The sequence below is a fragment of the Mustela lutreola genome, chromosome 4 (genome assembly GCF_030435805.1).
Source record: "Mustela lutreola isolate mMusLut2 chromosome 4, mMusLut2.pri, whole genome shotgun sequence".
Classification (NCBI taxonomy): domain Eukaryota; kingdom Metazoa; phylum Chordata; class Mammalia; order Carnivora; family Mustelidae; genus Mustela; species Mustela lutreola.
The window spans coordinates 53,087,447-53,105,904 of record NC_081293.1 but is presented as its reverse complement, the minus strand read 5'-3'; the positions used below and the strand labels follow the sequence as shown (position 1 = coordinate 53,105,904).

Below are 18,458 nucleotides of genomic sequence, written 5' to 3'. Positions count from 1 at the left end.
AACTCTTACAACTCAGTGATTAAAAAAAAAAGGAGATAAAAAGAAAACCACTTTAAAAATAAACACAAGATTTAAATGAATGTTTCTTCAAAGAAGATAAACAAATGGCCTATATACTTCAAGGCTATGATAATCAAACAGAATGGTACTGGCACAAAAAAGACATACAGACCAATGAAACAGCATAGAAAGCCTAGGAATAAATCCATGCTTATACTGTCAATTAATCTATAAAAAATGAGACAAGAATACATGATAGAGAAGAGTGTCTCTTGAATAAACGATGTTGGGAAAACTGGAAAGCTACATGCAAAAAAAAAAAAAAAAGAAAGAAAGAAACTGGACCTCTTTTTTATACCATATACAAAAAATAAGCTCAAAATGGATTAAAGACCTAAAAGACAGACCTGAAACCATAAAACTCAAAGAAAATAGCCAGCAAACTCTTAGAGATTGGCCTTAGCAGTATTTTTCTAGTTCTCTCCTCAAGCAACAGAAACAAAAGCAAAAATAAACAATCAGGACTATAGCAAACTAAAAAGCTTTTGCACAGTGAAGGAACCCATCAACAAAATGAAAAGGCAACCAGAACGCCTGCGTGGCTCAGTCATTTGGGCATCTGCCTTCAGCTCAGATCATGATCTCAGGGTCCTGGGATCAAGTCTCACATGGAGGGGGGCTGCCCAGTAGGGAGCCTCCTTCTCCCTCTCCAACTCCCCCTGCTTGTGCTCTCCCTCTCTGACAAACAAAATCTTTAAGAAAAAAATGAAAAAGCAACCTACTGAATGGAGAAGATATTTGCAAATGATATATCCAATGAGAGGTTAGTATCTAAAATATATAAAGAACTCATACAACTCAACACCAAAACCCCAAACAATCCTATTAAAAAATGGGCAGAGGACTTGAATAAATATTTTTCCGAAAAAGACAAACAGATGGCCAACAGACACTTGAAAAGATGTTCACAATCACTAACCATCAGGGAAATACAAATCAAAACCATAATGAAATATTACTTCACACTAGTCAGAAAGGCTTGTTATCAAAAAGATAAGCAGCAAGTATTGGCAAAAATGTAGAGAAAAGGGAACTCATGCACTACTGGGAGGAATGCAAACTGGTGCAGTCACTATGGAAAACAGTATGGAGATTCCTCAAAAAAATAAAAACAGAAATACTATATGATCCAGTAATTCTACTTCCAAGGACTTACCTGAAGAAAACAAACACAAATTCAAAAAAATATATGTACTCTTATGTTTACTGCAGCATTATTTTAAATAGCCAATATATAGAAACAATCTAAGTGTCCACTGATAGATGAAAGTTTAAAGAAGATGTGGTATGTATACACAGTGAAATATTACTCAGCCATAAAAAAAAAGAATGAAATCTTGCCAACATGGAAATCTTCTCCAAAATAGATAAATGTATGGGATGTTATACTAACTGAAATAAGTCAGACAGAAAAGACAAATATCATGCTATTTCACGTGTGCATAGAATCTAAAAAACAGAAAGAGACTCATAAATACAGAGAAGAAACTCATCATTGGCAGAGAGGGGATGGGAGATAGGCAAGATAGGTGAAAGGGATTAAGAAGTACATACTGCCAGAGTTATAAAAGAAATAAGTCATAGGGATGAAAAGTGCAGCACAGGGAATATACTCAATAATATTGTAATAGCTTTGTATGGTGATAGGTAGTTAACTGTATTTATGATAAGCTTTTCATAATGTATATAATTGTCAAATTGTCAAATCACTATGATGTACACCTGAAACTAATATTGTATGCCAACTATACTTCAATTAAAAATTCTTTTTCTAAAAAAAAAATTTTTCTAATAAACACATTATTTAAATAAACATTTCTTCAAAGAAGATAAGCAAATGGCCAATAAGCACATACAAGTATACTCAACACCATCATTCATTAGGGAAATGCAAATCAAAACCATGAGATACAACTTCACATCCAATATGATGGCTCTAATAAAAAATACACAATTACAAATGTTGGCAAGAATTTGAAAAAAATGGCACTGTTGTGCAATGCCAGTGGGACTATATAGCTGCTCTGAAAAACAGACCTCAAAAGGTTAAACATAGAGTTACCATGTGACTCCCAGGTCTACACATACGAAAATAAACACATTTTCAAACAAAAACTTGTACATGAATGTTCATTGCAGCATTATTGATAATAGTTAAAAAGTGGAAGTAATCAAATGTTTTGCAGATAATGAATGGATAAACAAAATGTGGTATACAATATCACTCATCATCAGGGAAATGCAGATTAAACCCACAATCCTACTCAGTGAGAGAAGATATATGCAAATTACATATCTGATAAAGGGCTAGTATATATAAAGAACTTATATAATTCAACACCTAAAAAACCCCAAAAAATCCAATTAAAAAATGAGCAGAAGATATAAACATATTTCTCCAAAGAAGACATCCAGATGGCCAACAGACACATGAAAAGATGCTCAACATCATTCATCATCAGGGAAATGCAAATCAAAACTACAGGAGATATCACCTCATAACTGTCAGAAAGCTAATATCAAAAACACAAGAAACGACATGTGTTGGTGAGGACACACAGAAAAAGGAACCCTCTTAAATTGCTAATGGGAATTGCAAACTGGTGCAGCCACGGTGGAGTATTGAGGTTCCTCAAAAAGTTAAAAATTGAACTACTCTACAATCTAGTAATCGCACTACTGAGTACCCCCAAAATGCAAAAACACTAATACAAAGGGATACCTGCCCCCCTATGTTTACAGCAACATTATTTACAACAGCCAAATTATGGAAGCAGCCCGTGTCCCTCGACAGATGAATGGATAAATAAGTATAAATATACAAACACACACAAATATACACAATGGAATATTATCCAGTTATAAAAAAGAATGACATCTTGCCATTTGCAACAACATGAATGAATTTAGAGACTATAATGCTAAGTGAAATAAGCCAATCAGAGAAAGACCCATATGTCGAGTTTAAGAAATAAAACAAATGAACAAAGGAAAAAAAGCAAAAACCAAAACACAGACTCTTAACTATAGAAAACAAATTAATGGTTACCAGACAGAAGGTGGCTGGTGGGGCTAGGGGGGAGAGGACAACAGGTAAAACAGGTGAAGGGGATTAAGACCACACTTATCTTGATGAGCACTGAATAGTAAAAGGGACTGTTGATCACTATATTGTACACCTGAAACTAATGTAGCACTGATTATTAACTACACTACAATTAAACTTTTCTTTACCCTCCTCACCCAAAATAAATTTTCTATTTTAAAAGTGGTCTATCCAGGAACACCTGGGTGGCTCAGTTGGTTAAGCCATTGCCTTTGGCTCAGGTCATGATCCTAGGGTCCTGGGATCGAGTCTCACATCGGGCTCCTTGCTCAGCGGGGAGTCTGCTTCTCTCTCTGCCTCTGCTTGCCACTCTGCCTGTGTGTGTGCTCTCGCTCTCCCTCTCTGGCAAATAAATAAATAAAATCTTAAAAAAAAAATAGACTAAATTTTTTTTAAAGTGGTATATACATATAATAGAATATTATTTGGTCACAAAGAGGAACAAATTACTAAAACATGGATAAACCTTGACTACATTATAGAAAGTTGCTAGTCACAAAATATCACAAATTATCTTACATGAAATGTCCAAATTAGGCAAAACAGTTGCCTAGGGCCAGCAAGGAGAGGTAGGAGGAAATGGGGAGTGACTGCTAAGGACACAGGGCTTCTTGGGAAGGATGATAGAAATGTTTCAAAAATTACTGTAATGACCATTGTACAACTCCACAAATATACTAAAAACCACTGAATTGTAGGACTTAAACAGGTTAACTATATGGGACATAAACTATATCTCAGTAAAACTGTTTTGAAAAAATAAAGACAAATTAGGAAGACATGAAACTTAATTGAGCATAACATATTCAGGAATCAGTTATGCTGTGTTACGGCTAGAAACAGAGACTAAGACAAGAAGGAGAGAAATGAGACTAAAGAGAAAGTAGGAAGATCCAAAGACCTTGGCGACAGGTTAAGGTTTATCTTCAAAACTACAAGAAGTCATTTATGAATAATAAATAGTAGCTTTTAGGCATATAGCACTTTTCATCCTCTAAAGGAAAGGCAAGAAAGTAATAGCATAGTAGTAGATAAGGAAAAATAACAAATGGGGGAAATGTTATTTATCTTTAAAATAAAGATCAGATGGATTTGAACAATTTATATAAACTTAGTAGAGAGAGTTTGAAGACACAGAAGACCTAACAGATCAAACAAGGTTCCTAAAAAAGTAGAAGCATAATGGAATCCAGAGTCAAGTTAGAAGTTCTAGCCCCCATGGAGCGCCTGGATGGCTCAGTGGGTTAAGCCCTGCCTTTGGCTTGGATCATGATCTCAGGGTGCTGGGATCAAGCCCCGCATCGGGCTCTCTGCTCAGCAGGGAGCCTGCTACCCCTTCTATCTCTGCTGCCTCTCTGCCTACTTGTGATCTCTCTCTGTCAAATAAATAAATAAAATCTTAAGGAAAAAGAAGAAGAGAAGAAGAATAAGAAGAAGAAGTAGTAGTAGTTCTAGCTCTAAATGGAAGGGTCACCTCTTCAACAAGATCAGAATTCAAGATGAGTGCAGTTTATAAAGCAAGGGAACAATAAATGGAGAAAACTCCCACTAGTAGTAAATGTTTCTTCTGAGAGTAAGAGAAATGGCTACAAAAAGAATGTTTAAGAGAAAAAAAAATTAAGTTGAGAATATATCCTAAGGGTAAAGGAAGAAGACTAGTGACACAAAGAATTTTGGGGTACTGTCAAGAGCTCAGCCAATGCTAGCAATCAAAGGGTGATACCACTGCATAAGGCTATGTAAGTATCGCTAGCAGTGCTCTATACTCTGGCTGTGAGAATGGAGAAAATGGATGGTTGCATTTACTGGGGCTCAGATTTATAAGATAAGTGAAGTAGGAAAAAAAAAAGAGAGAGAAAGGAATCTGAAGGTATGTTGAGAGGCAAGGAGGGATCTGACTAATAAGAAAATGATATGGTCAAAGGCCAACCCAAGCAATCCCAGTGAAGACCAAGAGCAGCTACAACTGGAGTGAAGGGTTGCTAAAATAGCAGGTTTTCATCAGAGAGTGTTAATGGCAATATCATCACCAGACTTAAAATATCCAAGTCATCTTCAACCATTCCTTCCCCTGCAGCATGCAATCTTGTTAAGTCTTACTGATTTTACCTCTTTAGTTCTCCCTTGCTCTCTATTTCTCATGCTACCAGGGCTTCATTATATATCCACTTGAGTCTTAATGGAGCTTCGTAACAGGTCTCTCAATTTTGAGTCTTTCTTCCAGTCCATTTCACCAATTTTTCTGAATGACTATCATGGTCGTATTCTGTTTCAGTTGCTTCCCACCATTTATCAAAGCTCCAAACTCTGCGTGGTGATCAAGATCCTCATCATCTAGTCCCGATTTAACTTTTCATTCTTTTTCTACTATTGTCCTTCATACATCTTAACTGTAAATCAATCTAAACCCCTCAACACTTGTTAGTGGTCTTACACTCTCTTGCTTTCTGACTCAGGCTTAGAAAGTTCTCTTACCTAGAATTCTCTCGCCCATATCTACCAGCACGATTCCAATTCCACCATTCTTCAAGCGTTGGTTCAAATGCTACTTTGATCCCTTCAATAAATAGAATCAACCCCTCCTCTCAATTCCGATAAAACTGTATTTCTCTAGGAGCACTTACCTAATATTATATTTTTGTTATTATTTATGTATCTTAAGTCCTCTATTAACCTGTAAAGACCTATATCTTACTTGTGTTTTTGTATCTTTAGTAACTTGAATAAAACAGACTTCCCCCCAAAAAATCTACTAAATGAATAAATCTTACATGTATGACCTTCTATGGAAGATCACACTATATTGGATCCTCTAGAACAGAGTTCTTAAATTGGGATCAGTAAACCTGAGGGAGGTTACCAATTCACTTCAGATCTACAACCACCCTGACAATGTTATGTTTATGTACAAATATACATGTATTTGTGTATGAATTTTTCTGGGACAAAAGTCCGTAACTTTAATCAGATTCTCAAAAAGGTATGTGTTAAGAAATTAATAAAAGTTTTTTGTGTAGTTACTTTAATAATAAGAAAGAGTCCTTACCTTTTAGAGATTCATTCTAAAATATTTATAGCTATATAAAATGTTTATAGCTATTTAGAGCTATAAAAGAAATAGCTGAAATATGACCCAAAATAATTAAAGTGTAGGGTGGGGAGTAGTGGATGGAGATATAAATGACACAACGTTGGCCATGATTTCATAAATGTTGGAGCTGAGTAACTGGTACACAGCAATTCACCATATTATTCACTCGGCCTTTGTGCATGGTGGAAATTTTCCAACATAGGATTTTTTTTTTAAAGATAAAGAAAAAGAAATAAAAAGCCCCAGGTGTGCCTGGGTGGCTCAGTCAGTTAAGTTGGTTAAGTTAAACATCAAGTTCAGCTCAGGTCATGATCTCAGGGTTATGAGATCTAGCCCCACAACATGCTCCATGCTTAGCAGTCTGCTTGAGGATTCTCTCCCTCTCCCCATCCCTGAACTTGCGCACATGCACCCTCACACACACTCTTTCTCTCAAATAAATACATAAATCTTTAAAAAAAAGCAAAGCCTCTAAAAGGTTAAAAACTACAGATTTCATCTAACTTTAGGATTAAATCAGTCTCTAAAGAAGCCTCTGGCTTAGGTCAGTTGCTTTTCAGAGACTAGATCAGAGTCAAACTGGCTATTTCAAAGTGGAACAAATGAGATGTCATTTGCTATTCACAACAAAAGAAAATTTTCATTAGAATCAACTAGTTAGGCTGTATAAACAACTAACAGATATTAAAATGGAAAAATATGCAAAGAGTGAAAAAAACCTTACTGTGCTCAACATTGGTTAGGATTCTATTTGTGTACATATTCAAATCCAAGCTTCACATTTTTAGAAAGACATGAATAATTTGGAGAAGATCCACAGGAAAAAAACAAAACTGGTCAAAAGGTCTGAATACTTCCTCATCTTATAAGATGATTTAGAGTGGCAAAAAAAGAACAAAAGATTACGTAGTAGCAGATTTCAAATATAGGAGCATATAGAAACCTGATTCACCATCTTCACTTATGATATATCCACAGAAACTAGATTAAATTTTCTCATCTCTCAAAAGGAGCCAGACTACATGATTATTAAGTTCACTATTAGTTCTAAAATTCTATGATGTCCTGGTTTTTGATAGGTGCATTAGTTAAGAGAAGCTATTATCTCTATTTCTTTCTTTTTAAAAAGATTTTATTTATTTATTTGACAGAGAGAGAGAAAGAAAGATCACAAGTACGCAGAGAGGCAGGCAGTGAGAGTGGGGGGAAGCAGGCTCCCTGCTGAACAGAGAGCCCAATGCGGGGCTTGATCCCAGAACCCTGAGATCATAACCTGAGCCAAAGGCAGACAGGCCTACCCACTGAGCCACCCAGGTGCCCCTATTATCTCTATTTCTTTCCTTGTTTAAACACTGATAGCACTAATATTTAGACTAGTAATAACTGAAGTATTTCCTTATTGTGGAAGCATTAGAGAAATTAGAATTTACGAAATGTCCATTTTCCTTCTATGCTCCCCATTCTTACCACCCCCCACCCTACTTATATTACATTAAAACAGTTGAGTAGCAGTCTAGCCTGAAGGCAGGAGAATGAGCAAGATGAATTCTTAAATTCCCTTTAGCCCGATGATGCTATGATTGAACTATTTCTCATACACCAAAGATAGAAGGTTATAAGTGTAATGCATCCCTTGCACCTAAGCCCTTTACTGGCCCCCTTTCTCAAATGCTAAAGTGGGTAATTCTATCTCCATATTAGCTTAATGTTGACCTACTGAGTAACTGATGAAGACCAGAGGCAATCTTCAAAAAATCTGTTTAATATACAGAGTTTAAGTATTAACTCTGTATTTTAGAACCCAAAACTGCATTGGCAGAAGTAACATATCCCAAACAGAAAGGAACATTTGTAACATGGAAGAGGTGAGGAAAAAAAAAAAGGGATCTAGAATAAAATGTTTTATAATCATGTCTGTATTCTCATAATCTTGTTTTCCAGATATGGAAACTGAGGCATTGCCTTGTGGAAAAATCAGCACTAAAATGGAAAAGGAGAATGTGATGAAATAAGGAAATCCTAAAAATTCTATACAACTAGAAAAAAAATTTTCTTTTTTTAAAGATTTTATTTATTTATTTGACAGAGCAAGAGATCACAAGAAGGCAGAGAGGCAGATAGAGAAAGAGAGGGAAGCAGGCTCCCCGCTGAGCAGAGAGCTGGATGCGGGGCTTGATCCCAGGACCCTGAGATCATAACCTGAGCCAAAGACAGAGGCTTAATCCACTGAGCCACCCAGGCACCCCCCCACAAATTTCTTAAATAGCATTTCTCTTAAAAAGCCATTTAAATATATACTAATATATTATTAATAGAAATCATCAGAAAGCATTACCACTAAATTTGTATACATATTTTTTACATGGGAGAAGAAGTATTAGATTTGAACCTGAACTTCTCATCATTTTTCTCAGAGTATAGAACTATGACTAACACTGCCCAAAACTAGGGTTATTAAATCCTTCTATCAATTACTCTGACATTCCCAAAAGTGGTGTTAAAATGTGCAAAAGTGTCCATTCTAAAGCAAAGCCATCCTTCCATTCTTTCATAAAAGATGTAAGCTAAAGAAAAACAGAAAGAAAACCCAACAGCTGAAGACAACATCAGGCTATTTATAAGTCTTCTTCCAGTCCCCCAGACACCCTCACATGGGGGCTATAAACAGCTAACCAAAATATCTTTGAGGCTCTCATATCCACACCCACTGACACAAGTAGAGCTGAACCCATAGTGAAACCAGACTTCAGTTTCCTTTATCAAGTATGTGCCTCCAATAGTAAACTGGAGTAAATGTGACAGTAATTAAACATTAAAAAAAATACCTTTTTCTCCAACAAATGGTAATGACCATGTGAAGACATCCATAAAATTGGGCAACCAGTAAGGATGTGGAGAACAGTTAAACTGTCGAATATTCATCACATTATTTTCATACTTTAATACAGCAGCTGTAAGATAAGTTTGAATGTGAATGTAACAACTTGTCTTTAGCTCTAAAACTCTATAACACATAAAAGCAAAAAAAAAAAAATACTGTTTTTAAAGGAGTGGGGAATCAAGGTGTGAGTTGAATGAGGACTAGTAGAGGGAGACAGGTACTAATTGTTAGTAAAAACACATTTTTGTTTTTTAACACACTTTTATGTAGAGCATAGTCAGATCTATATTTATTATTAATGAAATTTCCAAATTTCTAAGTTGTTTGCTTTACTTTACAATTCAGTGATGAACATGCACTTTTACTATATCCAAAATGGTGAAAACTCAATTTTTAGAGGAAACACAGAATGGCAATGAGCAATTTTCTAGGTTTAAAAGTTCCTACAAGTTGAAGGAATTTAAGAGGATCTTTTTAGTTACAAGCAACCTGAAAAGCATTGCTGATGGGAATGAAGGAAAAAACAAAAACAAAACCCAGAAAAAAAGCAGTTTTTTATGACTGTATGAATGTATTTATTTCACTTAATATGGGAAATCAAGTGAAACTACTACAAAGAAATGTTTTATTTCATTTAGAAGAAATTCCACTGGGGCTGCCTGGGTGGTTCAGTTGGTTAAGCAATTGCCTTTCGGTCAGGTCATGACCCCAGAGTCCCGGGATTGAGTCCCCACATTGGGCTCCCAGCTCCATGGGGAGTCTGCTTCTCCCTCTGACCTTCTCCTCTCTCATTCTCTCTCACACTCTCTCTCAAATAAATAAATAAAATCTTTAAAAAAAAAAAAAAAAGAAAGAAAAAACTCCACTAAAATGCCAAAAAGAAAATATTATAACCAAATAACACAAAGGTAACATACTCATCTCAATTTCAAGTATCTTTCTAATGTTTCAATACATTAAAAGAAATAATATCTTAAATTAACTACAGAGATTTCAGTCACTGGTTATACTATTTTATGGAATACTGGGTTAGATAGGCTAGATTCCAATCTAAGCTGCAACACACACTAGCTTTGCAATGCTTGGTAAATTATTTAACTAATCTGTTTCTCATTTATAAAACAGGACTAATATGTCCACCTTGACTACCTCAGATGTTTGTTATACGATCAGACAATCTATTTCACATGAAGGTATATAAAAGTATAAAATGCTTTGTAGATATTATAATAATTATGTGGTTACTTTTTTTTCCATTTTAATGAAAAGCACAAAAATGCAGATATTAAATTCCAAGATTTGGGATTCTGGCTAATACAAAGGCACAAGTATTATGCTTGTTTCCCTTATGAAATAAAAGTATTTTAAATTTAGCATCAGAAATTAAGGAATGATACCAAGTTTTAAGCTTTAAAGCAAAATAAAGAATCTAGAAAATTGCCTTCCAGGTGAAATGAAACATTACAAACATATCCATACCATGTAAGCACTCAAATCATTAACACTATATGCAGACTTAATCACTACTAAGAGACATTTGATTTTGACAAGACAGATTCAATGGTTTGAGTTTCTTTTCTGAATACTCAGAAAAGTGATTCCTTTAGCCCCCTAAATCAAACTAACAGAGGACAACCAATTAGACAATAATCAGCTGAGCACTGAACACTAGGTCCTGTAATACTGAGAAGGGGAGGTTACGGATGAGGCATTAGAGCACTGGTACAAAGTTAAATGTAGCCCTCTATTCTGTTCTTAAAAGTGGGGTCAAAACTTAGATACATTCTCCTCAAAAATGAAGCCATACATCATTAGGTAACTTCTCTAGAAGTTCTGAAATTTATAATTTGAAATTCTGTAATTTAAAAGAATATTTTAGCACTGGCATAATCCTTAAAGGCTGCATTGACAGTAGTTTCTGAAGATGAGCAACTCAGTCAAGGTACAGGGTTTTTTGGGTAATTAATATAATATTGAGTTTTTGTAACATATTCTGTATCAAAGTTATATAGCATGTTACCATTTGATCTCAGGCAAATGTTTTAATCTTTTAACCATCATCTCCAATAACTAAAAAAAAAACTCTTCTGTTCCTCTTTTGAACTCCATGACCCATATTTAGCAATGACCTCATTATCTCTCTAATACTTTTAAAAGTCTTTAACCTTCTGTTCTTTCCTCCTGGCACATCTGCTCCAGTGACCCTGGAAACTATGGCATAGTCAACTGAATTCCAGACATGTCAAGACAGAATAGGAGATGGCTTCTTAATTTCCTCTTCTGAAAATGTGCACTACATAAACATACCCAAGCTCATCTTCAATTTCCTTGGCACACACTTAACTAGATTAAGATCCTTTGGCATTATCTGTCAATAAGCTATGTTCAAAGTTAAATGAAACCAAATTATTATAAACAGATCAAATCTGGACAGAAAGAAAGGGAATGGAAACTGGTGGAAAAGCACATAAAGAAAAAAGACTTAAGAAAAAATGGAGGAATATATCCGAGAGGTCAGAGTGAACTGATCAAGGACAATTCAACTATTAATCTTCAGGGGGCAATGATAAGAGGTGAAAGTAGGGAATAAGAAAGGGGAAGAGAACCTAGATCAGTGAACATAAACCAAGAAACATGATAAACTAAATTAACTATACAGTGTAAATACACGAAATGGTCAAAGCAGCAACAGCTTTATGTAAATAAGAAAACATTCTCTTGATTACAAGGGGAAAGATTTAAGAAAGGGGAGTCTGAGAAAATCATGTGTGGTTTCTTGACTTAATTCAGAACATTTTTTTGTAAGACAGCTTCTATGAGTGCCAAGTTGTGGAATGGTTACATATGATTTAAGTTTTACATTTTGGATTTTTATTTCTTGTTTTCTCCCCTCCCTTATATCTTATACTTTTTTATAACAAGATTTGGATAGTTACAGTTTCAAACAATGCCTCTTTTCTATTATTTTTTTTTAAAAAGTCAATTAAAATGCTAAGTTGTTTAACAATTTTTTATCAACAATATCTTACCTTTATTATTGTAGACATCTAAGTAATTAGGTGCCGAAAAAATTGTTATTAATGAAGGGAACCCTGTAGTTTGACTTTTTCTGTACATTCTATAGCTGTAAAACAAATAGCTTAATATGCATCGTAAAGCATCAATCATGAGTTACTAAGTTTGATTTGTACATAAGGTGTTAATTTGGGCCAGGGAAACAGAATTCTTACCCTGCATCTTGAGCTTCATGAGCTCTAATAATCGATAACAAATTATTGTTTTGCAAAAATTCACACACTGCTGGATAGCTGTAGGGGGAAAAAAGTAAATTAAGTAAAATAATGGTTTTCTATATGAAACATCTGCTATTTTAACAACTAAAATGTGTTTAATCTTGGATATTTTCCTTACTTATAAAAATAAGAACATCCTCGAACTGTATTGTGACTAAAATGTTCCTGTGATTTTTCATTTCCAAAATCTTCAGAAGGATCGGACCATAGCAAGTCACACATTGGTCCAAATGCAGGTGGCTCTTTGAATCTATCTAACTGTGAAAGAAAGAAAAGAAAGAAACAAAGAACAGAAATAACTTGTCAAAAAGTGAGAATAGAATGGACACAGGAAAGTGGTACCAACTTTGAATACTGTCCATACTACATTGTTCTGAATGGTTAGAAGATATTTCCTTAAAATATCAGTATATTATTTTTTTTTACCATTACCTAATCTTGGCAGTGAAGAGAAGTTTGAAGCTTCTACTGTCTACGCAACAAAGTACTATAAATAGGAATCAACCTTGGAACTGCAATATATACTCACTCTCCTAATATCATCCAGTGTGTGTATTTCTGGTGAAAGTCCACCATGAACACAAAGAAATTGTTGATTTAAAAGTGCAGCGAGAGGCAGGCTATCAAAAGCTTCCATACAAGCTTCATAGACTCTTTCTGAATATTTAATTTTGCCTAGAAAAAGAAAAAATAATTGATAATCAATTACTATTATTTTGAAGATACATAGATACATAAATTGACTATTAAAACCAAGGCAAGGGGCACGGGGGTGGCTCAGTGGGTTAAAGCCTCTGCCTTCAGCTCCGGTCATGATCCCAAAGTCCTGGGATAGAGCCCCACATCGGGCTGTCTGCTCAGCAGGGAGCCTGCTTCCTCCTCTCTCTCTCTCTGCCTGCCTCTCAGCCTACTTGTGATCTCTATCTGTCAAATAAATAAATAAAATCTTAAAAAAAAAAAAAAAAGGGCGCCTGGGTGGCTCAGTGGGTTAAGCCGCTGCCTTCGGCTCAGGTCATGATCTCAGAGTCCTGGGATCGAGTCCCGCATCGGGCTCTCTGCTCGGCAAAGAGCCTGCTTCCCTCTCTCTCTCTCTCTCTGGCTGCCTCTCCATCTACTTGTGATTTCTCTCTGTCAAATTAATAAATAAAATCTTTAAAAAAAAAAAAACAAGGCAAGAAAACTACAGACACAGAAAACAGCCAAGTGGTAGCCAGGGGTTTACAATGAGTATGGGGGTGATTATGAAAAGGGAGCAAGAAGGAATTTATGAGATGATGAAACTTTTCTGTATCATGACTGTGGGGGATGGGCAGTTCTATGCATTTGTCAAAACTGAGAACTCAAGACTAGAAAGAGTGAATTTTATTGTATACAATCATTTTTTTAAAAGGCAAGCATCTTGCCCTATGAGAATCAGTAAAAGAGGCAGTATTGGTCTTCCAAGACAAAATATTAGCTGCTTCTAAATTTGGGCATGCAGCAGATCATCATAAAATATTACTTATAATAAATTAAGTCAAATCCCTAAAATCATCTCAACCCTTTACCTTTACAGGCCAAGTAAGGCTAAATTAGAAGTATACTTAGTTTTAATACTTTATTTTATTCTAAGAGTCAGTGACTACTTTGTTATAGGCAGGACTACTACAACATCACAACAAAACCCAAGGTCCACCCAATTAAAAAAAAAAAGATAAATTTATTCATATATTGGAAGAACAGAGGGGTTCCTCTAGTCTACAATGAATGCTTAAAATGGACAGTGAAGCATGAAGCCAAAATAACACCAGAGAGACAAAACTCCACTAAATCCAACTGTCATTTACGTTTAAGAAGATTATCATACACATCCCTTTGCTCTTTTCTATTATTAAAATTCCTGGCTATTTTACATTTTTGCTGCAATTTTGGTGAGTAGTTTATTAATTATCTAAAGAAAAAAGAGCTTAGTTCCTTTTCCCCTTTTGAATACAGTAACATTCAAATATGAGAAAATCTGGGGCGCCTGGGTGGCTCAGTTCATTAAGCATCTGCCTTCGGTCACCTGGGATCCAGTCCCATATTGGGGGGGGGGTCCCCGCTCAGTGGGGAGTCTACTTCTCCCTCTCCTTCTGCCCCTCCCCACCTGCTCATGTTCTCTCTCACTCACTCACTCTCAAATAATTTAATTTTAAAAATTAAATTTTTAAAAAGCCACAAAAAGGGGCGCCTGGGTGGCTTAGTGGGTTAAAGCCTCTGCCTTTGGCTCAAGTCGTGATCCCAGGGTCCTGGGATCAAGCCCTGCATCAGGCTCTCTGCTCCGCAGGGAGCCTGCTTCCTCCTCTCTCTCTGCCTGCCTCTCTGCCTACTTGTGATTTCTCTGTCAAATAAATAAAGTCTTATTAAAAAAAAAAAGCCACAAAAATACGAGAAAAACCTATAACAGCAACCAGAGGTTCTAAACTGGTAGTCTGTTAACTGTTTTCCAGCACTGAGGTTTAATAAAAAATTTAAATTAATTGCTTTAGGTCAAGTATGCACTTTCCAGGTCTCATCTTTTATTCATTTATTACTTCATTTTTTACTATTTTATTATTTCATTACTTTTATTGTTGTTATTCATAACCTATTCATTTAGGTTACCCACCTGATCCCTGAAGTTATATGACTGTGTTCTCTGCCATTACTCACCACTATATTTTTCTCTTTTTACTGGAAGTCTCTAGTAATATGATCTTTACTGGATCATGTTTGAGTCTCTATAATTCTGAAATTATTTCTATTTTTAGAACTTTAAGAATTATTGTAGTCATGAATATTAACTTAATAAGCATACAGTTAAGAGGTGTGAAAAAAGGTCAAATACTGCTCTATATAATATTCTTGCTTCTGGTTATTAGATTGCCATTGCCACAATAATTTAAGAGAGAAATAGGGTAAACACTGTAGGTTAAGAATTTCAATTCATCAATAGCATGTTTGAAACAATCTGAAATGAGGACAAGATGAATAATTTAAGAATCTTCATGGAAGAGCTTCAATATTGGGGGACAGGGCGCCTGGGTGGCTCAGTGGGTTAAGCCGCTGCCTTCGGCTCAGGTCATGATCTCAGGGTCCTGGGATGGAGTCCCTCTGCTCAGCAGGGAGCCTGCTTCCTCCTCTCTCTCTCTGCCTGCCTCTCTGCCTACTTGTAATCTCTCTCTGTCAAATGAATAAATAAAATCTTTAAAAAAAAAATATTGGGGGACAAAAATCTCCAATGCAACAATTATTTTTTTCCTTTTGGTTTTTATTCTTCCTGTTAGAAAAAAAAAAATCACTTAAACATTAAGGCTATATAACCCAAAGCCATTTCTAAATATATTTATAAAATCAAACTTAATAGGAAACCCTGAAATGAAAACATCTGAATAAAACACCATTAAACACTAAAAAACTCTCTAAACAATAATCTTCAAAGTTTTGTATGTTTGGACACAAAATTCTTCTGTTATACTGTAAAGTCTTACTAGCCATAACACTCCACAGGAATACTGAGGAAATGAAAATATTTCTCATGACAGTACTCACATTCCTGCTTAAAGGTAAAATATTCAGTAAGGTGTCTGCATTCATGATTGCCTCGCAGAAGAAATAATGTGCTTGGGTACAGAATCTTCAGGACCCATAAATATAAGACACACTGCAAAAGAAAATGTTTTGAGAAAATTTATCTTTTATTTTTATTTAACTAAGTTGTTTGATTATTTGCTCATTTTCCTCTAACCCTATTGTCCTTACAATCTCTATTACTCTTTACTACCTTTTTCTCTTTGTCCTTTACTAAAATAGAAGCTCCATGAAATCGGGGACTTTGTCATCTTATTCACTTCTCACCCTCCACTCCTAGAAAAGTACCTAAACAGCAGAAACAGAGTAACAAATATCTGTTGAATGAATGACTTAAACTATCTATGTAATTACTTTAGATTTATAGATTGTTTGCTATTAAAAACAATTGGCAGACTGGTGTCCTTCTTAGGTATATCAATAAATAATAATAATGTCAAAAATAATAGCACTGACCATTTATTGAGTACTTACAATGTATCAAGTGACATGTATTTAATACTCCTCGTTTATTCCTCAAACAACCCTATAAAGTACGTAATATAATTTCTATTTTACAAATAAGGAAACTGAAGCAAAGAGTTCAAGTAATTTGTCTGAAATCACAAAACTTTTAAATAATAGAGACGGGATTCCGACCCTCTAATCTTAAGCATTATGCCATCCAGCCCTCTGAAGGCAATAACCTTGTCTTATGTTATTTTGTTGGTTATACTTGCTGCCTTACCTGAAGTAGGTACTTATTACCTAAACTGATCCAAATAAATAAGAAGAATATTAAAGCAAACAGTATAGTAGACACTTTTCTCTAAATAGATTTATGTGTGTGTGTGTGTTTGAACACATGGTTCAAACTCACAACCTCAAGATCAAGAGCCACACTCTCAACTGAGCCAGCTAGGTACCCCTCTCAATAGATTTAACATAAGAAACTCACATTTTACTTATTTGGTTAAAAAAAAAAAGGAAATCAGGGCACCTAGGTGACTCAGTCAGTTAAGCGTTGGACTCTTGATTTCAGCTCAGGTGGAGACCTCAAGGTCATGGGATAGAAGAACTCCAAGTTGGGCTCCATTTCTGGCATGGAGTCTGCTTGGGATTTTGTCTCCCTCTGTCTCTGGCCTTCCCTCCTCCCCCTACTCCTGTTTGTGCTCTCTCAATAAATAAAATCTTTTAAAAAAAAAAAAAAAAGAGGAAAGATATTTCATACAGAAATTGGCCTGGTTTATAGAATTATAAACAAAAAGGAAACAAACTTTATTTTTAACCAGTTAAGTTATATTAAAATGTGTAACTATTCACACCTACATTTTTTTCACAAGGAACAAAAGAAATTAAGCCAGAGAAATACTAAATTCTACCTTTCTTTTTTGCTTATTTTGATTCTTTATTATTTTCCTTTTCAAAAATAAAATTTATTAAAAGAGTCAGCCACAAAACACTCGAATATAAGGACACAAACACCAATATGCTTAGTTACCAAAAAAACTTTCTAAAATTGTTTATTTTATTGTTTCTGTCAAAGGCCCCTATTTTTTTCATTAAGAGGGGCCATTTTCTGGTTTCCTTGAAGCTTTGAGGAAAGTTTGAGGTATAGTGGTGATGGAACTATGAATAAAGGAAGAAGAACTCAGAGGTAACAAAATTCCTTAGGGAATTTGAGCAGACAGAACACTGAACTCCTTTCCTCACCATGAGTCCTAGTATACCTGAGAAAGGAGGTTAAAAATACTGGAGAAGATATAAACAGGAACCAGCATGGAAATTCACCAGGTAAAGATTCAATTATCTACTGGGAAAGGTGGTTAAGAGTACAGGCTTAGGAGGTGCTTGGATGGCTCAGTTGGCTAAATGATTGATTTCTGATTTCAGCTTAGGTTATGATCTCAAGGTCAGGAGATGGAGCCCCGCATCGGGCTGCAAGCTCCTTGTGGAGTGTGCTGGAGATCCTCTCTCTCCATCTCCCTCTGCCCTCTCCCTTGCTTGCTCTCTCTTTAAAAATAAAAATAAAATCTTAAAAAAAAGAGTATAGCCTTAGAATAAGACTGGCTGCACTGCTTACTAACAATGTGTCCTTGGGGAAGCTATTTAACTTCTCCAAGCCTCAGTTTCCTCATCTATAAAATGGATAAAATAATAGTACTTATGTCATAGTGTTGTGAGGATTAATGTGTGTTAAGTGCTTAGGATATACTTGGAACACAGTAAATACTCAACACCACAGAAATATCTATTAGTAGAGCTTTCATCCAGCAATTTTACCTCCAAGAATCTGCCCCACAGAAATAATTCAGCAAGTGTGCAAAAATGTATAAATAATCAGACTCATTGAAGCATCATTTGTAATGGAAAAAAATTAAGAATACTTTAAGTGTCTAACAATATTTAACTGTGGCTTATTTATTCAACAGAATACAATGTGGCTATTAAAAATTCTAT

At 35.2% G+C, this 18,458-nt stretch overlaps 1 protein-coding gene across 7 annotated transcripts in view; it reads right to left on the bottom strand.

Annotated features, from left to right (window-relative positions):
* PPP3CB (protein phosphatase 3 catalytic subunit beta) overlaps positions 1-18,458 on the bottom strand; it is a 54,831-nt gene that overhangs the window by 18,738 nt on the left and 17,635 nt on the right. For all 7 annotated transcript variants that reach the window (XM_059169930.1, XM_059169931.1, XM_059169926.1 and 4 more), the window contains exons 4-9: positions 15,981-16,092; positions 12,961-13,106; positions 12,550-12,689; positions 12,369-12,446; positions 12,168-12,262; positions 9,083-9,208 (exon numbers count right to left, since the gene is read on the bottom strand). In XM_059169930.1, the coding sequence (XP_059025913.1) occupies positions 9,083-9,208; positions 12,168-12,262; positions 12,369-12,446; positions 12,550-12,689; positions 12,961-13,106; positions 15,981-16,092 (697 nt within the window). The remainder of the gene's footprint in view (positions 1-9,082; positions 9,209-12,167; positions 12,263-12,368; positions 12,447-12,549; positions 12,690-12,960; positions 13,107-15,980; positions 16,093-18,458) is intronic.